The sequence below is a fragment of the Dermacentor andersoni genome, chromosome 10 (genome assembly GCF_023375885.2).
Source record: "Dermacentor andersoni chromosome 10, qqDerAnde1_hic_scaffold, whole genome shotgun sequence".
In the NCBI taxonomy this organism is placed as follows: domain Eukaryota; kingdom Metazoa; phylum Arthropoda; class Arachnida; order Ixodida; family Ixodidae; genus Dermacentor; species Dermacentor andersoni.
Window position 1 is genome coordinate 53,893,870 of NC_092823.1, and position 25,150 is coordinate 53,919,019.

Sequence of the window (25,150 nt, forward strand, 5' to 3'; positions counted from 1 at the left end):
GATGAAACCAAACATAAAAGCGGGAAAAGGAGAAAATACATATAGATATACAAGTCCAGGGGAAAAAAACATTGTGATCACCAAGTGTGCATGTGGCTACCTTCCAGGAAACTCATTTTTTTCCCAATGGCATGGAACTGGAAGAATGTGCTTGCATAAGCAAGCTGTCAGTCTGTCTATTGGAATAACAACAGTGTTCATTGAAAGGTGCTGGCATGCAGGATTGGCAATTGTAATGATTTTTTCCTGCACTTGGAATTTTTCTCTATTTTCTTTCTGTAGCATATTTATTTATATTTGGCTGCATCAAGCACCAATTTTTATCTATCCTTCAAAGATGTCTTTCTTTTTCTGGGGAAAACTCGGGGAAGGCAGGAGATGGAAATTCAAGACGATGAGCAACACGAGAACAAGGTGAAACTAGGAGCCAACGTTTCCACACGTGGACCTTGAAGAAGACAAGTCCACTTGTCGAAACGTTATATGGGGTTTAAGTTTATGTAGTGTCATACTACTGTTACACTGCTATTGCCAGATCAGTGTACTATATGTGCCTTATGTTTGCTTGCATCTTCATGATTAGCAACCTCCTCTGTGTGTTTGGCAGTTGCATACAGTCTCCTGGCCTAATTGTTTGCCCCCATATTCCACGGTATGGGCCTGTCATGATTCAAGTTCAGGTACTCCCGAGGTTGTGTTTCTGAAGGGAGGGGTAGTCGTCTTTGCATCTCATATGCTAGCTGGCATAGTATCTTGGGACGAGGTTCTGAGCTCTTGAGACAAAGAATTTGTGCTGCAGGCTGCAACTCTACTCTGTCGAGGTGCTTGTTCGTTAGCTCTTTCTCATAGAGGTCTTCAAGCATGGTACAGTTGGAAAGACCTGTTATTACTACCCGATGCCTGTATTCGATGAGTTGTCTTTTTTGTGTGCTGCTGGTATTGCATACCGTACCACACCTTGAACACGAGCACAGCGTCTGCGATTTTCTATAGTATCCACTCGTCCACCCCCATTATTTCGAGATTATTCTTTTCACCAGGCGTGGAAGTTGCGCCCAGGCATTGCATAATTGTTTCACCCACGTGCTGGCTCTGCCGTCATGGGCTTACACTAGCTGAGGATTTGTGGATGTTGACTTGCGGGCATATTTGTCCAGCTGTGTGGATCACAATGTGCAATCTGGGGTAGTTCTTGATTCTAGTCTTTCTTTTTTTTCCAACGTCGATATGAGCTGACTTATCAGAAAGCAAGAGGCCAGACTGGCCAAGAAAGTCTGCAGTGTTGTCAAGGGCTTGTTGCATCATTCTTGATTTCTGTATAAGATAGCTTTCCCATAGACTGTAATACACCATAGGCTGTAGTGTTTCTTGTAGTATGCCTGTGTTGTTGGTGTGTGTGGGCCTAATGTACCTCCAACTCTCACCTGGAATTTTCTGTCTTTCAGAAAGTTACTGTTTAAGTGTTCTACCAGAAATGTTTTTGCTCATCGTTCCTCTTATTAGAGCAGCATGAGCTACTGCTGTTAAAAGCCTCTTCACTCTCTGCATTCTTTCATAAGCGGTATTACACAATGTCCTGCAATAAAGTTTCTGCTGCTTATGGCCCACTCATATCTGCCAGAAGGGAAAACTCTTGAAAAGGGTTTTTTTTTTGTGCTATGTGTGCAACGTAGTATGAGCATTCATGCCTTGACATTTATACATCTGTAGAACCAGCTTCCTGACAGAGTACTTGCTATACCTGATCATGCTTATTTGTGCAGTGCTGTTGAACAATACATATTGATGCAATGAATATTTACACACTTGAATTGTCACGAAAGATGGTTGTTTTACAATTCTGCCCTTTGCTTTCTATTGGTGTTAGATTTTGCATAAGCATGCCCCCCTATGCAATAGCATTTTGAAGTGTAAGGGTTCAATAAAAGGTGAACTAAACCTAAGTGCAAGAGCTTTTTTTCTCACCTACGACTCCCATCGAAATGCGACTTCCATGGCTGGCAAATCAACCCCTCGCCTTGTGTTAGCAGCAGACTGCTATAGCCACAGTGGCAGGTGAACAAATTGAAGAACAATATTTCTGTCTATAATTTCTTTTCTTCCCTATATGTAAGTAAAGTTTGGAATAAGTTTGTCATTGCAAAAAAAGCCCAGTTTGTGGTCTTTTATTGAATAAACAACATATTGTGTATAGTTGAAATGCAGAAATTTGTTCTAAAATCCTCGGGTGATGTATGTTCTTGCAAGTAGCATGGTATTTCATTACTTCTAAAGATAGTAATCGCAGCGGATATCGTTATATGGGTTTACACACTAATATTTGTGATCACAAACTTATTAGAAACTTACTAGAAACATGTAAGGCATGAATGTTTCTGCACACTTGATCAGCTGTGAACATGCAAGAACTGCTTGTACTGGCTGACTTCACTGCACAGTTTTGATTTACTTTTCTTCAGCGTGTCGTTTTATACTGGTTTATCCCCACAAGAACAGCCCGTTTGCCTGCTTTTCGCATTGTTGCACGAGTTCTACATAATTGTGCAGGAGGGTACGTCGTCACTTTGCCACTATAGCAAGCAATTTAATTAATCTACTAGCTGTACAGTTAATTACCTTGCAGAGCAAGTGTTCATACAGCTGCAGTAAGGATACAAAGTCCGCAACATAGTCTATGTTTATTGGTTTCTGTGCAAGAAAAAAAAAATTATCCAGAGAAGAGGTGCAACTTAACGTGCATGTAATATTTTATTCAAGCCACGGATCTAATGCTATCGTAGCAAATTCATTACGATAGCCTACACTTTTGCTCTGTCAAATTTAATAAGAGGCAAGATAAGCTTTCAAGATGCATCGGGAAATTCATGCTTGAAAACCGACAAGAAAATGCAACTGAACGGTACCGCGTTCAGCGCAACGTTGAAACTTCGGGTACTTTGCTGTCTTGTCATTTACCCTTGCCGAGGTTGAAATAATTCAAGCTGCTCCGTAAGCGCGATTTTACAAAAGAACATTGTGACGACCTCGTCGTCTGCTGGGGATCGAACACCTCCTAGCACTGACAACTCGCAAAGGCGTACGAAGCAAACGTGAAAATGCACTTCATTTGCTGTGTAGCGTGTCAACAAACGCATAGCAATCGGAGAATGCAATCTGCGGTACAAGTTTTTTTATTCTCCCTTCGCGTACGTACCGAATTCGACGATCCACATCTCCGCGCATTGCACTTGTCGTACGAGACGCCATTTTCCAAAACAAACCGGCGAAATAGCTCCGTTGACAGCTCTCCGCGCAATTTCGACGGAAAATCGCAGCGATCGGTGCGACGGTGCGACTGTGCGACAAACCGGTTGGTCGCAGCCGAAAATCGGGGGGTCGGCACTGCGACTGCGATTTTCATCGCAAACGACGGAAATCGCACTTCCGGTGCGACGAAAATCGCATCATGTGAAACAGGCTTTAGTCGTCGTTCGTGCTCGTTCGTTTAGTTCGCACGCTCGTTAAGTCATCCGTTCAGCTATTAGTTCGTACGGCCACTATGTCTGAGAGACGCACTTGCTGCAGGGCACTTAGTCTGGTTCATTTAATTACGCACTGAGACAACAAATGGTGCCTAAACATCAACGAATAAAAAATAAATTTCATTTACCGCAATTTCGGCCGCACCATAACGCGGCAATTATTTGCGCTGTCGTCACTTTAGTAAAGTCATATCTCGTAGACGGTATTTCGGAGAAAGCCCAACCGTCCGCAATACATGCATCTAAGTGCAACTCGGTTCGTAAGAAGTACGTCACTTCATGAACGGACGGGCTAACGCACGATGAAATGTTGTTCGTAATGAGTCACTAACCTGAACAAATAATTTACTCAAAGGAAGCTCACTATGATCTTCGTCGAACCTTAATCAAGCGCTCTTACCACGCGTCCACTTCGCGAACGAATACTAAAAAACTGATTTCATTTTCTATGTACGCAGAGTCCCGACTCTATGATCGGCCACGCGTATTTCTGTCAACTTTGCGGCTCTAGAAGCATAAAAATAGCACGAGCGCCCACCTCTTAGCCTTTCCATGTGCTTAGAAGATTTGCAAACACGCATGTTTGCGACACTGTAGGGGCCCTATAACGTAGCACTATTCCAGGATGTTTTTATTCCAATCTCCTGACGTCAAATTTGCGTAACCGCCGACGCAAGCATCAGGCGGTGACCCGCAGGGTTGTCTGAACAGAGCAATCAAACGCTCTCCTCGTTTATAGAAGGTAACTTTTGTTTGCTTTAAAAACGAATAACATTGCCTACACTGGGCAGCTTGTCTTATCTAATTGGCTGACAAGAGGCGAAGAGCACGCTCAAGTGGAGAAGTATTCGGTGGGGCCGAGCCACTGCACTGTATATCGATAACCGGATGAAGAGGGTGGTGCCGGCGTCTGCGATTGGTCCACTTTCCCTTACTTAGTTTGCGGTGGCTGGTGGAAAATCGCAGCGGCATGCAACAGAAAGTTAAGAATACCGCTAAACCGGATCCTCAGCAAAGAAGAGTTGGCAGAATGAGGTTGTAAACGTGCCAAGAGTGCTCGTAAACCTTACACTGCCACGCAAAGAGTTTTATTGTACGCAAATAAACCCATACTCTCCTGCCAGGTGTTAGCAGCCGGTGCCTGAGCGATCGGTGGCAGCCATCTTTTATTCCTTTCGGAACGAGGTAGCCTGCGGCTTTTCAGAAGAAATTTCAGTTTTCTTCGGCATAATAATGCATCTCTTACGCGTACACGTCACTTTGACGCGAAGAGGTTTCGTGGTGTCGTGACGTCGCGTGACAGGCAGGTGAAGTGGGTGCAGCCCGAAACCTTTTGACCAATAGCCGAGGGCTAATGGTGCAAAAAGCATCGAATGAGAAATAACTATATTTCTTTCCTTCGGTCCAATCGCGCATAACCAGTGTGTACACGTCGTATCAGATGAGGAGCTATCGCGGTTTTTGTGACGCCGCGTGAGAGACAGGCTAAGTGTAGGTGATCCAAGAAAATTTTTAACCAGTCGCGGTGGGCTGATTGCAAAATTGGAATAGAAAAGTTTGCAATAGCTTTGCGTTATAGCGCTCTAGCTTGTAATACTCTATCGAACCTCCATAGCAGCGACCATGCCCTCTGCCGGCCTTTGGGCGTCATAGCTAATACGCGCCGCGAATTCACATAGTAAAGACGGCACCATATATTAAGGTACTGAGGGCTAGCTGGAGGCCAGGATGTTGACGTTCGATCGTGAACGCGTTATTTACAACCATTCGCAACAAGAACGTGCGACACGCGATTGGCAAATCTTGTGTACCTAATTGTAGCGGGCGCGATACAATTGGAATTGTCATGGTACGATGTTAGTGCTCGTTTAGATAGATTCTTAAATATATTTATCAAAACAGGAAAAAGAAAAGCTGCCGTTACTGAATTTGTATAACCCTCCGTATAGAAATTCTATGCTGTACACGAGTTTACTCGGTGCTAGAAAGCCAACACGAACACTTAAAGCACACCGCGTGCATTCACTCTGCGAAAGGTCATCTGATACACTCAAGCGTTGTAGGTGGCGCCACAGTCGAGGAGGGAGCGCGAAAGAGAGGAAAAACGAGGAGGAGGGAAGGTCGAGGAGTAGAGTGTCGCCAGCTTACGAAGTTTCAGGAGCTTTATCTAAAGGTGTCCATTCATAGCACGGGTGAATGACAGCACATACCCACGCACGAGCTGCTTTTCTTTTTTTTTTTTGCCACAAGAACGGAGAGATGAAATGGGCAAATTTATGCAATTTCAACAAAACATTTCGCCTCACACAAATTGCATGATTTGCGTTAGATCTGCACAATATTTTGTTGGGCTCCTTAGCCTTTTTTTCTCGCTTATAGACTTTGGACCAATACGAGAAACAGTTGTAATCTCATTTGATGTAAAGTTTAAAATGTTTATCTACTAGTAGGATAAATTCAAATGCGAAAGCATCGAACACGACTCGAATGCTTTGTTTAGTTTCAAAGTTTCCCCTAACTTCCAATAGTGGCTTAATTAGCGCTCAAAACCGTACTTCTGGAACTACTCCACGCTTAGAAACCTTCCACGGAGCATTATTGCACCAAGTTTATGTGCAACTACACAATACAAGCGTTCTTATCGAATATTTTCTGTTCGTTTGTTAATTTAGCCTGAGAATACACTGTAAAAATATTTGCACCCTGCAGGGTGTTTTTTTTGTTGCACTGGTAACACCCCACCATTAGGGCCATACAAAAATTTATTGAAGCCGACAACGGAGCTCTAACTAAACGTGCGATTACGAAAGACGTAGTTGAAAACTGTGTAATCATTCTGACAGCGTTCGGCTCACAGAAATATTCGACAAGATAATTTCACAGGGAGAGGTATGAAACTCTGTTATAGTGCGAGAAGAAAACACCCTCGAGGGTGTAAACATTTTTAAAGGGTACGCCTGGAAGAACTTGCTTTTAGAAATTAACAGTGCTCATTCTTCCAGCCTTGGTTCTAGTAAGAATACATTGCTTTGTATATCACGCTTCAAGAATCATAGGCTGCGTATTCACAAGGTGAATCATGAGGTAACAATGACAGCCGTGAATCTTTCAGGTAAGCAAATAATAGCAGGTTTTCTAGATATTGGTCCGGTTTGATGAAGAACACTCTCATGATGACGAGTGCATCCTAGAGAACGGGAGACACAACTTAACGTGATTAAGAGCAATCTGAAATTTTCTAACCTCACTAGAAAACCCTCTCTGAATGATGAGGGGTAAGTTTAATGGCAGAATGATGGGGTATACGATATTCATTAGCCCACCGTTGCCTGAAAAATATCAGCTGTAATCGATGAGAAAACGACAAATAGCAATACTTCACAATATACTGAAGAAAGGTACTGAGGCAATTGGAATCGTATAATAATGCATACGCACTCATTTGTGGTTCACAAATGGTCAATCTACTGGCAATACGTTTTCATTTTTAATGTTCAGGCTAAGCTATCGTGCAGCACACTTCCTTGTGACGCAACAAATTTCAACAGAAATTCATTCATTCCCCTGTTATTGAAAAAAAATTACCGCTGAAACGGTCATGAAATCAAAAGATCAATTGAATTCAAGGCCATTTTAGAGGTAACTTTTTTTTCCGAATAAAAATCCAGTCTGAGGCAAACTGGGCTCTTTGGGTCTATTGTGGTTCACAATTATTGAAAAAAGTTACGTATTTGCTACTGACGAAATGTAACCTAACTTTACTTATGAGTTAGTCTGCAATGCTTCCTTATACGCAACATTTTGATTTTCATGACCCTGATTGTGTTTATCTGTCTTTGCCGTTCCGCAGCCCAGTTGTGGAGGATAAGCCAGTAATCAGGTAAAACGTAGAATAGCGATGCTTGTAGACATAACATAAATATAGTGAGCGGCGACTAGAATTAGGCTGCATGCTAATTACCTATTGAAAAGTGCTTTGATTTCCACCGTGCGTGTTTCATTTCGCAGCCTGATACAGAAGAAGAAGGTCGTGGCCAGGTAAACCTTAGATTATCGAAGCTATCTAAAGTAAATAGAAGTGAGTTGGTCTGACAAATATTGTTATTTTGTTTTTGTTGAGGTGTATGAGTTACATCATTTTTTTTTTTTTTTGCGAAGGAGCTTTGGTCACGGAATACTGCTGCGAAATGTTTATATCCGCAGACAAGCTTTTTTTTTTTTTCAATAATCAAAACGCACCTCTTTTGGAACCGGTGGCTTCTGAGAAGGCTGCCTGTTTCTGATGAACCTGTACCGGTATAGGCAGCTTCCAATTTTTGGGGTTCAGATCGCATGGGCTTGTACCCAGAATTCCTACTGGTTGGTCACAGGCAACACCACAAAAACCATCAGACCGAATGTATAGATTTTTTGGTTGTTGTTGATGTTAACGTAGGTCTTTTTGTGCCGGAGCCACGTTTCCTGTGTCGTCTTCCTTGTCAGCAAATATCAGAAGCGTTACATCAAAAGCAAAAACATCGAAAGCATTCGGCGTTTGCTTGCACCGAGTGCCTATGGTGGGCGAAATCCAAGGAGGATATAACACTTCCTTGGCGACAACCAAAGCACCACAAACAAGCTCCTCCTACAAAAACTCACGTGTTCACCTGCCTTTCACCTCACAAAGAGGGCCGAACGTCTGTTCGGAGTGACTCGAAACAATGTGTTGCTTCTTTCTCGTCGGTATGATCGCAAAAAAATGCTTTACGAGTTTACCTGAAAGGTGTCAAATACCATCTCGCGAAGACGAATAATGCTAGTGAACTTCCTCCGGTTAGTTACAGACAGATAGTCGAAATTTTTGCACCCATATGAATGCTGGTTTGTTCCAAGGCTAAAAATGGCTAACCTGCAGCGCTGTAAAATATTTGCTGCAGCGAGCTCTAACTACACTTGCAATCGGCGAAGACATATTTTAAATCTGGGCGCTTGCTTTGAGCCCCTGAGGCGCACCGAAATATTTGGCATGAGGGTTGGACAGTGATAGCTATAATGGCTATTCCATGCCATTTTCCTGTCGTCATAATAACTTTCCTTAAATGTCGCTGAAAAACAAAAACTTAATTTCTCCCTATCAGTGATGCCATATCTAACGCCTTTGGAGTAGGGTTGTCAGCCTTGGGACTAACAGCACCCTTGAGGATGGAATACTTTTAGCTGCGTATAAGGACTAAAGATGCGATTCTAAGGAAACATTTATTCAACAACCTGGGATAGGCCATTTACATTTAACATTATCCGGTTAACGTTGAGCAAGAAAACGTTACCCTTTCCTTCTCCAGCTACATTGTTCTTCGCTTAAGTCGGCTTTGTTAAATCATCACTTTAGCAAACAACCTTCTCGTTCTTTTCTTTCTCTAGTTCTATGTGCTATCCCACATAACGAGACAACTTCATTATTCATAAAAGAGGGCAGAGTGTTTAACAAACTGGTTGCTCTCTATTTAATGCATTTTTACATGAGCTTATGAAGTGTATAATAAGAGACCTTGCGCCATAAGAGACCTGCGTGGGCTTCTTTTTTTCTGTCGAGCACAGAATTGCAAAGAAGTGCGTGCTTGAGAAGTGTTGCGTACAAACTAGTGTTGCGTGCTGCATAAAAAAAATTATGCGGCGTGTTGCAGCCGAACTGGCTGTGAACGTCTCCGCTAGAAAAAAGCGTCGCCACAAGTCTTAGATAACGCTTACGTTTCGACACATTGAACTAGACCACAATTTCTTGTTGACAAATACTCGCTTGGTACCGAAACTGGATGCATCTTGTTTTTAATGGTAAATTTACCGTTCAGTAACAGCGCAAGGACTTGGGGCATAAAACTCAAGGGAAAGGGGCGCGTGTTGAAAGCGTATTAAAAGCCTTAATGATAGATGTTTGTCCATGTAAAAGGGGGAACTGAAAAAACGCGTAATTAAAGCGTTGACTGGTTCAATTATTTTTTTTTTGTAAACATGTAGGATATATTATTTAGGGCTATATTCACACCGCATCAGGGCCCATTGTATTCACCAGTTTTGTGTCCAGGCAAACAAATTTATGACAAGGTAGTCTTATTCAACGGGGAACAAACTTTCAGAACCACAAGCGTTGTGCAGAAAGAAGCTCTCACACATGAAGTACACTCCATTAGAAGAGCGACATCGAAAACAAGAAACGAATAACTGGTTAACCAGAATAACAGTTCGATTGATTACTTCGGATGCTAATGTCGACATTCGCGTGACGACGAAAGCATTAAAACGGCGCCCTTTCCTACAAGTTCCGAAAGTGCCATGCAAAATATTTACAGTGACGACGGAGAAAACGTTGCGGAAAAACTACTGGGCACTCATGGAGCCAGGATTTTCGAAATGGGCTTTCAACACACAATCTATTCCCCGTTTTCTGAAATCATCCTCAGTTCGAAGATCTTCCTGCACTTCATTATGATTAAACTAATGACGGCTTATTAGCATTTCCGTTAAAACGGCGCGGTGCAAACTTGCCAGCTATAGCCTGTTCGAGTTCATTACGTATATGCTATGGGTGGTTTTCGCTCTAGCATTTTGTATACGTCTCCGAGTTTCGCATTCATCCTCGAGTTGAGCCCAGTGCCACCCCTCAGTTGCAGAAGACGCTACGCTTCTCAATAATTCTCGCGCAGTGTCTACGAAACGCGGTGAATACATATGCCGATCGGCGGCGTTGATATCACCATTGGTGACCTGTTGAGTGGAGGGACATTCTAGAATACACGGGTTAGCCTTGCATGTTTCATTTTATGCAGAAAGTCTAGGTGGGTGCTTCCCAACGCCCTCTCTTTGCCTTCTTTATTTTCGATATGCTCGATCGGGAGCGTCGGTTTGCCTAAGCCTGACGATAGTCTAGCAGGACGGGGAGAACCATCTTACTTGTCTATATTTTTTCCTGCCTCATACATCGGTATGAAACCTAACAGTCGCAACTGCGGAGTCTACAGGTCAGGCAGCGAGTATGGAGACAACGGGGTCAAGGCTTGCAAAGAGCTTACTTCGGGGCTTCAGATTAGGGCCCCTGTGTGAGTAAGCCAATTTCATTTATTCTCTTTTTTTTGCCTTCCCACAATACAAATATGTTTTCGCTATTGCCTTAAGCCGGCTCGACCCGTCCCTTTCGGTCACAAATTAGCTGAGTCATGTAATCTTGGGCAGTGCAGTGCCATATTTTGTATTTTTATGGTACACGTCGTGTTTGCTGAAATTTGGGTGAAATCTCTCCCGGTCATTGCATCCGTGGAGTTTCCTACGAAATCACTTGAGGGAACTGTGGCGTTAATGACTACGGGAGTGTAAGGGAAGAGAGAGAGAGGCCCTTTATTTAATAGCACAGAGGTATGTCGCAGCAGAAGTATTCGGAAACATGCTGCCCTTGAAGAGGAAGAGGGACAGAAAGGTCCTAGAATAAAGGAGGGCAGAAGAAAGAGCCATAAATATTAAGAATAAAATTAATCGACATCTTGATTTGGCCTTAGAGTCATGTCTCAATATGTAAGCCCTCATGACTTCAGCGATCGTTGATAAGATGTACATAGTTCGAGTAACAGCCAGAGTTTTGAGAGGAAGCCAATTTATTGTAGGTAACCATTGTAAGGAATGGGGTCGGGCATGAAATAAATGGTAGCTGGCCCATGCCGTCATCTAACTCATCCACGCTGAGGACGTTGTTGAAGGGAGAGACCTGTTCTCATCGAGAACGAGGAATATGGGATTTAGTTACAATATCTACATGAAGGATGGAGAACGTTACAGTTCATCAGTCTAGCATGACTGAAAGAGAATGCACACTGAAGAGCCGGAAACGGCTGCTTTAAAACACTCTGTCCTCCCTAGATCACTAGGTGAGGGAAAACTGCCGTTCAATCTTCGACCAATGGGAGCGTCCAAAGTCATCGTCATCAACCCGCCTTTGAGGGGAGCGTTCACACGCACACTTCCGCACTTTGGTTTCACGGAACACACCGAGGTGAGAGGGTTCTCGTATACAGAGGTCTTGACCCGAGCAGGCGCCTCTTGATCCCAGAGCTGACCCCGAAGTCAGTGGCCCCCGCGTTTGTCCATTGTCCGCGACGACTTCTGGGGCCCGTGGGAAAGCACCGCAAAACATCCCCTTCCAGGAGTGGCCCCGCTCCAAGCCAACCGTGAACGCGACAGCGAATCAACCAACAATACTTGGCCCGCCGAACGGCTAGCCCCGCCGGCGCCGCTGTGCTGTACGAGGAGGCGCATTGTCGGCTTTATAGAGGGACTCGACGCAGGGAGCCGGGAAGGGTTCCAAGGGCGCCTCTCTGAAGATCGCCAGCCCCCGCAGGCCGATCGCAGCACCATGCCATAAATCAAGTGCTTGACATCGCAATTATCAAGAGAATTAAATTCTGGAATTTTACTTGCCTAAAACATGATTTTGATTATGAGGCGCGCTGTAATTGTGGTCTCCAGATTAACTTTTGACCACCAGAGGATCCTCAGCGTGCCCTCAATTCGCGGGACATGGGCGTTTTTCGTTATTTCGCCCCCATCGGAATGCGGCCGCCGGGGATCGGATTTGATTCCCCAAATTGGTGCTTAGCAGCCCAACACCATCGTCAATAAACCACAACGACGTATTATTATATTGAGTGCCAGAGATCTAATACGCACCTAAGTGTTTTGATTCCGGGACTGTTGGTGCTTGTAATTTTTTCTTGAGTGCACCTTACTGCCTTCCTGCGTTCAGAAAAAAAAAGGAATTGCTTAGAAACTTAGCGCATATGGCGATTCAGCAATCATCAGAACGATAAGCAGTACATGGACTATTCAAAACTTCATCTTTCTCCAAAGAAACAGGTATGTGATAATGCAAATGCATAATTTTCAGCAAAATGTAGCATTACAAATGCGACACAATGCAGTCACAATGCGTGTGCGAAGTCTGATGGGTGATTGCTTGGAGCATTTTGTTTTTTGCACTAAATCCCGGAACCTATGGCACAATATCTAGTGGTGACAATGTCGAGGGAGCGGAGGGGGGCTATATTATGTGGAATTATATACGACACCTAAAGAGGAATTGTCCAATAGACTGTCAAAAGCTAGACGTAGCACAGGATATATAATTATTAAAAAAGAAACGTTCTTCAGAAACCGATTCGGCACACGAGCAAAATGCAGTTGATGGTCTTCCAGAGCAGGCAACCGTCAGTTGGAAAACACCAGCATGTATATATATAAAGGGTGTTTTTCTTTAGCTGCACAAAATTTTTTTTAAAGATGAATATTGCCTATGCCAGATAGCGCAAGTCTAACCCGTAATCTACATTACTCGATGAGGTGGCGGTTACTTCTACGCGAAATCAAAATGTTCAATTGAATAATCAACACGCTTACGCTAATTAAATTTTTCACTAATTGTTTACGCCACATATTTGAATTTACGAATTATAGCCTCTGAGTTCGCAGGGCGTATCCACTTGGAACGAATTCTCTGGACAGCACCAGTTTCACGATATTAATCTTTAATTTGTCCGACGAAATGCATTGGAGTTCCAGTTACTTTCTTTAAGAAACCGCTGTTTTCTGCATTGAAGCACACGACTGATACGAGTGCAGAAGACTTCGCTTGTGGCGCTGAATATTTCACAGAATCGCCCCTCCACGTACAAATTACCGTTCTCAGAATGCCGGAAAGGTGCTCCAGTCGATCACGTTGTTGGCCTATAGCTGGCACTTGCTGTGAGACGCAATTGCAGCTAAAAGAACGCGCGCTAACCACAGACACGCAAGAGGAACAATCATGACGTCGCGAGCGGCCCTCCATATATGTCGCCGTGATTGTTTGTTGTTGTTGTTGTTTTGTTGTTGTTGTTGTTTTCTACCTGTTGTTTTTGTGCGGCCCCTTAGTGGCAATGTCTCTCACAGCCGGAAAGATTGAGGCGAGCAGCACTACTGGTGGTACTAGGAGTTTAGTATTAGTTCGATTAGAGCGCACATGAGGGTTAATACGATGACAGTTGTGCTTATGACAGGTAGCACAATGCGGTCGCCCCCGGTGCAGCGATTAGGGTGAACTGCACTCAGTTTCGTGCGCAGCGTGCAACTATGCGGAGGCTGGCAAGACTCCTTCCTGTAGCTGCATTCGAACCGAGACATTAGTTTGGCGTTTTTGTACCAGCAATTACGTGAATTCTTTTTTTATTAGTTAGGCTCAGAATAAAAGAAAAATAGTATACACCTTAGAAATGAGCTGTGTTGTACGGCGATTAATATGGTACTTTAGGTCATCTTATGTTTCGTTGTTTTCCTTTGCGAGTTTGCTTATGCTTTCCTCGTTAGGAATTTTTTTTGTACGTCAGCTTCCAGTGTATCGCCGCGGCCTCGCGCGAGCGTGAGTGACCACAAAACGTGACCACGGAAAGCGTGGGGCTACGCATTTAAACGCATTAAACGCATTAAACTCATTAAACGCTGTACATGGAACAGATTATAGCCATTCTCTTTTCCTTCGACCATGACCAGTTGGGCAACCAGAAACTTCCTACGACAGTGTAGTTCAGCAAAGTGCCTCAATATGGCGCTACCAGCACTGTCGCTGCCGTCCACGTCACAGGTGTATCACAGGAGTATCAATACTGTATCTACTGTTCATCCGCATTGGTCATGAGGCTGGCTTAGCGGGTGGCTCCAGATCAATTTCGACCACGTTTATACTGCGACATGCACCGAAATTTCAATACGCAAGCATTCTTGCACTACACTACCTCTGAAAGAAGCTGCCGTGACAGTCGGGAAACGAACCCACGACCTCGTGCGCAGCAGCACAACACCATAGCCTCTGAGCCACCTCGGCAGGTGTGTAGTTTCCGATATTACGTAAACTCTACGCATCGCCCCTCGATACAACAAGAACTGATATAAAATTATATCTGATACAATGAAAGTAACTTAAGATATTTCTAGCAAGTTTCATCATGTACCAAATATATCGAAAGAACTAAAATTAGATATGATGACGGTGCTTTCGTGTCGAAGTCTGCGTCGATGTAACGAGGCTCCACTCTTGACCAATTCATAGAAGCATCGTACAGAGAGGCCGTCATCGTGGGCGGTTCACAGGAGTGCTTCTAACTACTACAACAAGTGCACTCTACTATGGACGTATGCTATCAATTACAATTGTTGTGAATGCGCGTTCGAGATGTCATGACCATGGTAACTTGACGTCTCTGTACAAGGAATCTTTTTTTCAATGGTTCTTGTAACAGCGCCATACGGCGGTGCTTATGGGTATTAAAGTCGATGGGTGTGTATAACTGCTTGTGCACGAAGCATATCCAGAACCTATTCAATATACTCAGAAGCTTATCTAAAAATAACGCGATTACTCCTCTAAAATAAAGAAACAAAAACTTAGTTTTATATGCACATAATATCTAACAGATAAGTACCTTATAACTATGCTACTACGTACAACGGAAAAACTTGGAATTGATATAGCTACGCCTTGTGTGCGCGTTTATGTAAACAGGTTATGGAGTCATTGTAACATTGTGACCAGATTCGTATGGTTCTTGGAACCACCATCTTCTTGGTGGGCTGCCAAGGTCTGTCTTGGAATTTAAATTGTTGTGTCGACCAAAACGCAAGAGATGCGGGGTCGTATGATAAAGTTATACAACTATTACATTTCGGCTGAGTGTACTGAAAACAAATTAACCTCTTGTATTCACTGGGCTTCAAGTTATCCTTGGAAAATAACTTATCAATATGGCTCTAAATGTATGATGTTCGTTACTCTCGAACATTGACGAGACAAGATTTGCCGCTTACTGCAAACGTTCTCGACTAACTCTATTTTTCAAAATTCCTATTTCGTGAAAACCAACGCATCAAATTCTAAGCTAGCTTGCTTGCAAACTCCGGAGAAAGATTTGTCTTTTCGCAATTCACCTGCCCTAAGAACTTCAGCTCTCGACTGCACAAAGCAAATGCGTGAAATTACAGGAACCAGAGCTTTTGAAGACGGTGCACACGAGACAAGAAAACTGTTTTCTTTGACAACGCATTTGTAGAGATAGTGAGAGTCTGTGAATTTTAGCAATCTCTCAGTATTTAGCACGAAATTTTTACAAGTCAACCGCACAATAATATGTTTAGGCCGAATGTTTTCACTTGCCTAAACAAGGACGGTAACAACTCAAGGCATCTGCACCTAGTAGGGATATTCAGGCCAGCACCATTCTTGAAATATGCATTCCCAAACATGCAGAAAGATACATTGCCTGTCCAGTTACTGTCATGTTAGAAAGGATCCTTCTCCGCACAGTGCTGGCAAAAGTCACGGGCAAAACAAAAGCATCTTTCGACTGATTCGAGTACGATTATCTTGAATGTTGTGCCAACATCACGTTTCATGCAAAAAGGACATGCTTTGAGAACTAACAGTCTTTAATTCGGCAATTTCAGCATTTGCCCTAAATTACTACCTAGAAGTTGACTAGGCAATCATATTTAAGAAATTATTATCCCGAATATATTCACGTTCATCACCATGAGCGACGCGTTGCTTAAAGAAAGGTTACCTCTACAGAAATTTCTTTCAGATTTTCTCATCTCGCCATTTGAAGCACGTGCTATGTGCTTGCTTTCAAGGCACACGGGAACAGCAGCGCCCACCTGCTGCTATTCAGAGAGACATGAAGTTTTGAATTTATTATTGCTAGAACGCATGAGTGTTGTGTATTGCGATTTTGCTTATTTTATTTGTGAAGCAAGACCGCTCAAGGCTTCAATTTTTCAGACATTGTCATGGTGACTGTCAGCTCGATGTGAAAAACACTTTTTCACGCGGTCGAACTTCATTTAGAATGCCTTTCTGTAGATATTTTTGGAAACATTTACAACAAACGGCGACCAAAAAAAAAAAACACAACTTTACTGAAATGAACGCCGTACTTCCGGGTACCACGAACATGAGTAGATCCCGAGGATTCGTCATCAATTTTTCACTGAGCTACTGCCCGTTTCTTTTCTCGCTTTCAGGACAAACCTAGGGGTCTTTCCCTTCCGGGATGGCTGCAAAAAGGGAAAGATGACCTTCCAGGGAAAGGTGTACAATTTCCTTGAGCGACCGACGGGCTGGAAGTGCTTCCTCTACCATTTCTCAGTGTAAGTGCCACTAACACTTCCGGAACATCAATGTCTCGTTGTTTCATTTTCCGCTGCTTCACTTCATACACAGAAGCTTTCGGAATCAATACCTGGTATACACGTAACATTGTTGTTTTATTTCCTTAGTGCGGGGCCTGACTAGTTCCCTTCGTTTGGTCTCAACACAAGGCCACAGGAATTCATAATTTTCTAAATTTCATTTGTTTGAAAACACAGGGAAAGCATGGCAACTTAAACAAGGGTAGTGATGTATTCGACAAAAGCTGGTCTTGTCAGGAAACACAGTAGAAATAAATGCAAAGACTTCTGTGAAAAGTCCAAGTCGAAAGCGAACTGACGTTTCGTAACTAATCTCGGGCTTCGTGTTCGTAATGCAGTGTACACGGTGGTCGCCACTTTAAGTATGCAGCACGTGACGTAACGATTCTAATTAAACTCTTGAATGATGTAGTCAACACTCTATATTATAAAAGGGTATGATGGTACCTTGCCCGTACTTTATACCTATCCAATCATTACGTCGCGTGCTTTCTACTAACGCTTGTGACGATGTTATGTCTTTTTCCATAGCAAACAAGAAACTTGCGTGAATTTCTAAACGCCCAAATTTCATTGTCAGCGGGGGAGAAGAAGCCTATAGAGCATTCCTGCGGCTGCGCGCTTGGAAAAGCATGCTATTAGTTTACGTGTCTCTATATTTCAGAGCCGTCCAATCAGAACCAATTTTGTGTTTCTTGTTACAGTGAAGCACACCTCTGCTCCGCATTTGTAGCGTGCATAAAACATACGCGGAATTCACCAGGTACGGTGACAGATCTAATATATCCACCATATCTAATGTGGCGTGGCCGCACTGATTGTTCTAGACAGCTTTCGGTTGACTATGCATAAAAGAGTAGTCAAAATGCTAATACTCTCTATTTCGCAACACCAAAGATTAACGTTCCACAAAGGAGTACTACAGCAAAGTCAGTGCCTTCTTTGTAACAACCGCTCACTTAATTGAGAAATAACAAAAGGTGTTGGGCGAGTTCTTTAATTTATTTATTTATTTATTTATTTATTTATTTACTTATTTATTTATTTATTTATATTTTTATTACCTATACCGCAGCCCATCGCAGGAGTGGGAGCATAGAAAAAGTAAGCAGTGTCAAAGTAAATTAATGCAAAATTAAACAATGCACGTCAAGGGGTCAATCAACAAAGAAACAGTTGCGTGGAAAATAAGCACTAGGAGATGTAGTTCCAGGTAAAAATAAAGGTGAATTCTCTGCGACAATAAAAATGGTAGGCGACCCTAATCCTTGACTTAGGTGTCTCTCAGTAGCAATCGCACCTGGGGCGTTGGGGTTCTTTAGGTAACGCGAGCGAACGAATTTCCTCTGGCGCGATATGCGGGCGAGGAGCGAGAAAGGGTGAGGAGGAAGCTCAGCGCGCGCCACTTGGCGGGGCGTAGCCCCCTAGCGAGCGGCGCCCGAAGCGCGCCTCACGCGCACTCTCCGGTGCTGACGTCAGAGCATGTAACGAGCGCGAGCGCGCAGCTGTTGCGAGCGAGCGAGCGAACACGTGAGCGCCGTGAGAGGAGAAGCGAGAGAGGAGGGAGCGACGTCAGATTTGTTCTGCTAGGTAGATGTTCAGCCAGGCAACTGTGTTCCATTAATTAGCCAGTTAAATATCACGCCACCTACCTGTGTGTGACGTCATTAGTGACGTCATTACTTCCGGTTTCTATTTACGGGCTTTCAGGAATACCGCCAAAGTCGCGGTCATGTGGCTGGTCTACGATATTGTACTTTGGTGTGCGGTAATCAGTGGTTTCTAATTAATTCTAATTGTACCAAGCACTTCAAAACAGAACTTATAACTAAACTTACGCTATGATATCATATCTATCATGAAAGCCATGAATTTTGTACTGTACTAATTCTTTCTATCTTCTTCTGATTTATTTTGAATTTCATCCCCGATCGTCTCAGGAGGTGAACCGGAAGTGCTGCGCAAGAGACAAGAGTCACTTGCGCCACTAAAATTTATGCTATAGGTAATTAGTCTGTGTTGCTAGGTACTTTGTGCCACCGTTCTGTGTTTGGGGAAAATAGGTGTGCCTAAATAAGTCGGGCTGAGAATAAAAAACGTATACAGGAGACTGGTTCATGTCCGCAAACTGCAAAAAAGAAGGATATAGAAATCGACAAATACAAAAAAAAGCGACAGGGCGAGTTACTTTTCCCGTCATCTTTCTTGTATTTAGACCTTGACATTGTTCTTGGGTTTATCTTTTTTTTTTTCGTTTCTTATTGACGCATGCCTGAAACTGCATAAGCTTTTATAATAAAGACTTCTCCATCAATGGCTGCTTAAGCTATGCATTAGTGATTCACGTTTTTTTTATTCCCACAGCAACAACTTTAGCGCTATTACACATAGTTACCTATGCAAATAAATTTAGCACGAACGCACGCCTGTGAACCGAAATTATCATATCAAGCGCAGTTGTATATAAATCATTACATCGCGGCTTGTAAACACTGAGCGTTTGCAAGTCCTGATGTCACTGGTATTCTAGACTAGAAAAATCAGACACATAAATGTGAAAAAAGCAAAAAATACTAATCATATAATAAAAGCTGCGCTTTTATGTATTCTGCTTCCCTCTTATGTTTCATCTTGAGGCTTATTTTACCAACAACCACAGCTTTCGAGCGTGTTTTCTTTTCTCCTTCTTTTTTTCCTCAAGAGCAAGCGCAGTTCCTTACAAAGGGATTTAACTCGTTAATCCTATTACTTGTTGTTGAACTTCCGGGATGAAGTCATGTAACACGCTTAATGAGGGGATTGCCGTGCACCCCGTGGCCTGAATAAATGATTACCGCTGCGACAACTTGAAGAGGAAAAGAGTGTACTCGTGTACTATAGTTGTTGTGCCGTAAATACGCATTTTAACCCTCGAAGTTCATAAACGCGGAAGACAATTCTGTCAGATCCTGTCTGTGGTGTTTTTGTATTGCGCCAGCGTAAATATTTTATGCGGCAGGATCCTTTTATGGAAGGGTCCTTGCTACCACTAACGGTTGCCCAGCATCGGGTGGTAGCTTTTCGCGTGCCTCATGACCTCGCATGACTCAGGATTTTGGCTGTCACGACTCCCACTCTGCACAGCACGCGGATTTCAAGTGAACTCATTTAGAGCATCCCAGAAACTGAGACAAGAGATAACGTAAAACTCCCGCATTAAAAGAATACACGTCAACCTGGTTCGCCGGCCGCTCCCGCAAACTACAACGTACGGCAAATGCGTACAGAAACACGTGGTACGTTCGACAAGTTCCTACCGCGTTTCCAGTTGCTTTCCAGCAATGCAGAGCCCTCTCGAGATTGGAACCGCGGTTTTACTTTCCCCAGCCGAAGGTTCAAAAGCTCCCAGAGATAGGAGTACCGTGCTGTGGGGTGGAGCACAGCACTCTGATGGAACGAGTAGAACTTGTTCCCAGCGCTCGGATTTCGACCGGCCCGAGTACAAACCGCACCGCGAGGGCGTTTTTAGAACACTCTACAGCGAAACGGTCAAACGTACCAATAGTGTGTCAGGTGATTATGTACATGCTGTGCAATGAAATGCTCGTGCTTTTTAGCTTCGCCGCTGGGGGAGATATGCAAAACCCTCAAGTGACATCAGGCTCGGTCGCCTGAAACCGTTTGTTTTGCTTCGATAGCAGTTAAAGATACATTGCGTGGGCGTTAGCGCCCTCGTGACGTCACGTTATCGACGGCGTAGCCCGTGGCACGTTAGGGAGCCTGCACATATGCACACGCACGTGAATGTGCATGCGTGTCTGCGAAGGCTCCCAAGGGTTATGTCTCCGGAAACGCGAGTGACGCACACTTCATTTGGCCGAAAAAAGAAACGACGAAGCCAAGTGCACGAACTGCCACGCTCTTCTCAATCGGCTGCGCAGAACAGCCATAGCAGCGTTCTGCCTTCCGGTTCTGGCGTGAGCGCTCCCCGCACAAACCCTACGTTGCTCCCTACGCACCACGGTACATGGAATGGTCTGAGCGGGCCGGACTACAAGCTTGAACCCACAAGCGCCGACGGTTCCACTTGGGATTCACCTCGTGCGCCGCCCAAGTACGCCGCCTACCGGGCCAGTGCTGGCACTCCTCATCGCACCAGTGTAGTGTCGCCGGATAGACAAGTCCGTTGTTTCTTCTGCTTAGCAGGCAGCTGCGTCGCGCGCTGTGTGGCGCCGACGTGTCAACCCACGAGCGCTGTGACAACACTGTCTTGTCTGCGATAAACACTGCTATCACTCTCGATGGTTCACTTCTTGGGCTAATGTCAATGTTTTCTCTAGTAGACCGAGATGAAAAGAAAGAAAACATAAGCAGGATAAGATTTACTATCGGCTTGTTTGTGTACGAGCACTGGCAAGGGGATTAGAGCGCAAGTGCTAAAGAATATACTGTGTTGTAGAGAAGGTTCGATGGGTTCGCGATTAGGTTATTCGAATTTGTAGTCCCCGGATGCCGTCGGCGGCATTGTCGTAGAGCCGTCAACGCCGTCGTCGTTCCGTCACAGTCGCCGCTGAACTAGTTATCTCGCAGCAATTGTCGTCTTGACAGTCGCCATCATTCTCGCCGCCGTCGTTGTGATCGTGCGGATATTGTACTCGTCCCCGTCATCACCGCTGCCATGCCACCTCAGGTTATTTTTCGCAAGCAACAAACGATAGCAAGAATTTTGGCTAGGTGTTCCTGCATGACAGGAGAACCACACTGCATGAGACGAGGCACAAAGTAGAAAACGTAAGTAGACACACAATTTGTGTCTCCTACATTTGTCCCGTGTCCGATTCGGTATTAACATTTGAGGTGGCAGTGAGGCTTGCTTTCAGTGGTTGTCTACATATATTTTGCGCCGTTTTCAGTCGCAATGTAGCAAGCTTTCAATGTCGCTAGTTGACTTCGATAGCTATATGAACATCCACAAAATTTATGAAATCCTCTGCGCCTTCTATGTGGAAAGCTGACCAATATAGTTATATGAATACACAATGAACTAACTTATAGAAACCCCTGGGCCTGGAAGCTTTCCGCGCAGTCATGTGAGGTTTCCCTTTGTTAATTTTTTTGGCTGGTGTCCTCCATTTTCTTTTTTTAAGGGAGAGGGACAAGTGAAATATTCTGTAAACAGTTGTCCTGGGCCAAGCTCCACAGCGGTCATAAGGCGATCGGCAAACACTCAAAAAGTACTGCAAAATGCTTCGCACAAGCGTTGATAATTTCTGGATAGAACTCTTATAACAAAGACTTACCGAATCTGCCATACCAGAGCCAGTCTCGCGCCTTCGACTATGACAGAGAAGAGAGGGAGAGAAAAGAATACAGAGAAAGGCAGAGAGGTTAACCAGATGTAGCTCCGGTTGGCTACCCTACACGGGAGGAAGGGTTAAGGGGAATAAAAAGAGAAAAGTTTGCCTCATGCATAGTGCCGCATCGGGTGCTTTGAATAATCTCTTTCTTATGCCGGGAAAGCACCAGTCAAATCACGAACGAAGTAATGCGCCCTACAGACATGAAGAATCTGAAGACTGCGAATACAGGAAAACAGGCACCATTAGTGTTTGAAAGTGCCTACACGGTGCTTTCCAGCATGGTGATTTGATTGTATTTGTAACTCCTTAATATATTATTATGATATCATCGAGCGGTGCTCAAGAGACGAGCCACCGTGAGAACGACGGTGAAGTTGGTCGGTGCGCTTAGCGCGAGCGAGTGTCGGCCTGGCTGCCTGGCTCCAGTGTAAATAGCCTGTAAATAGCCTCTTCTGTCTGTGTCTTTCCACACGCAACAATATCTTTATTGTCTTTTCATAGTTTTATGTCTGTGTAACTTCCACCTTGGGTCTGCAGTTTATAAATGACAAAAACAAAATGTACTGCTCTGATATTTACTAATTAAAAAAAAGATGGCCACAACAAACCTTAAGGTAATTTTTATATCCTGTAAAAAAGAGTTGCCTACAAATGAACAGTTCTTTGTAAGCTCTTAATACGTATATCATCATTGCATATTCAAATTACGGGCACGATGTATGCGATCGATACTCGAGACTGCGTCTTGATGGTAGATGGTACACCTGACAATGTTTATCGTTTTCTTTTCCTTTTTGTCATTTCACACGCTGTCATTCGAGCTGGTCTGCCTGGTTAGAACATAAGCTTTCTACATGAATTTGGTCAGGTTATTAGTGCTCTACAGATCTAACCGTAGGTGCCGAATCTTAATAATGGTTACTGTGATAAAATTTATACGTCAAGTACAGATTGCTTTAGCTTCACTTGCATTAAGCACATTACTCAGTGTACCTTGACAGCCTTAGGTTAGATAACAGTGCGGGTTTCCTTTTACCCTACGTGAGCGGTTATGCAAATGGCGTTGCCGTTCTCAGCAGCTACGGCCAAACCAGCGTTTATTTTGGGCCAGGAAACTCCTCTAATAATTACTCTCGTGGCCCCAAGCGACAAAAACAAGATGCGTGCATCATCGCGCGTACCGCACCCGACCGGATAATTAAAGGTTTCGCGTCGCGAATGAGACACACTAACATTCTTTCGGTTCACATAGCAAGCTAACGAGAATTAACGATCCAGCAAGTGGCCTCCCAAAGAATGCTGTGTTGTTAACCAAATCTTTCCGGCAACAACATCCTTGCAATTTTGCTGTATACTGCGATGCCTGTGTTCGCTGCACCAAGGCAGCGTTTTTTCACAGTGCGCTCTCTTTTACGTAGGTGTTTTCACGGCGGGTTGCTAGCTGAGTCAGCGAAAGGCTAATGGGCCTAAACGCACTGCCCAGAAAACGCAAGGCATTGAGTGCTTATTTCCAGACATTGCTACAGACGCGTGCGGTGTTTCTGGCACCAAAATGTGTCCTTGATGCCGTCATTGTTGTTGCTGCTGCTGCTGTCTCAGCCCCACAAAGAGCTTAATACAGAACGTGTTGTTTTCTGGTCTCAGCTTTCTACGTGTTGTGCGTACTGCCGAAGCATCACTTTTCCTTATTTTTCTATTTGTAGTGTAGAAAAGTGAGAAGGCATGTTTTGTTAGGACCAGCTATACCAAAACCCTAAATACATTCCTCGGGCACTACTAAAAAAAAAGTAAAAGCAGAATGCAAGAAAAAATATGAACAAGCAATATCAACGCGAACATGCCACAAGCACAGAACATTCACCTTTCCTTGTCATGTTCTTTCAAATATAACTATGGCCGTTGTTGTCACCCCAGACGAGCGTGGAAATAGAGTTCTTAGAGGTGCCCCGTACGTCGCGCCTGAAAAATAGTAGCGGCATAGGAGACAATCGACCTAGTCGTACCAATTAACAAAACCGCAAGATGTACTCTTCACACGTGACCGCCTTCTACGTTAAGATGCCACCAGACTGTAACCGCCTAGGAAACGAAACTGAAACTGGCTGTATAAAATCTAATGTAATTAATCGTGTAAGGTGAGCTTGGGCTTGCCGCTGTATTTTAAGGTATTAAGGTATAGAACCTTTATTTGCAGCAAAGGATTAATAGTCCTAAAAAATGATGTCAGTAGCTTTTTAAGGCTTTTGTTTGTATGTTTCTTGATGTAGAGGAAGCACTATCGGCAGAAAACTACGAAAGATAACTATACTGTGATGGTACTAACCGAGTAAACCTACTACGAGCGCTTAAGCCGTAATATATCTTTAGGCAATGAGTTTTTGCGCTCACAGCAACGTGGGAAATAAGGCGTTCCTGCAGACCTGCGCACGAAATGCGATAGCTGGTAACCCCTCGCCGCGATGGCGTGCCTTGCGATAATAGAACTAGAAAGACGGAAGCGCTCGAAATTACACCGCAATGGCAAAGTGCCCTTCGCAAGCATCGCGTTATCTTGATTGTCTGCACAGGACCGCAAACTTTGCCGCAGTTTCAGTTCAATGATTACTGTGTTGTCTTTCTTTAAGACAATGTACGCGAGTTGAAATTGCCCCACGAGCCACGGCGTTTGCTACTAGACGACGCGTACATGTGTCAACGAAATTCTATAAATGTTGAATCACCAATGACAGATGCAAAATGAGCTTATCACAAAATGTTAGCATAGGAATAGTGTCTCCAGCTTGCACACGACGCCTGTGAAGATTCCTGTGTGGACAGGTGAGCGTGGATTAAGGCTGTAATCTGGTGAATGATACAGAATTTCAAAATATTGCGAAAGACAATAACGGCAATATTGAAACTGGCAAACAAATAACTACCACTAATGCTTACAACATTTCTTGTGCATGTGCATTTTTTAAACTTGGCTTAAGTAGCCTGAAAAGACTTCTTATCGTTGCATAGACAACGAACTTAAAGCGCCTTAGGTCTAGTCCTCAACCGTTTGCTGAAGCA

At 43.8% G+C, this 25,150-nt stretch overlaps 1 protein-coding gene across 1 annotated transcript in view; it reads left to right on the forward strand.

The window, feature by feature from the left end:
• The window catches only part of LOC126543431 (potassium voltage-gated channel subfamily KQT member 1-like), a 167,078-nt gene that overhangs the window by 90,916 nt on the left and 51,012 nt on the right, over positions 1 to 25,150 (forward strand). The window contains exon 3 of the mRNA XM_055077972.2: positions 16,590 to 16,715. Within this exon, the coding sequence (XP_054933947.2) occupies positions 16,590 to 16,715 (126 nt within the window). The remainder of the gene's footprint in view (positions 1 to 16,589; positions 16,716 to 25,150) is intronic.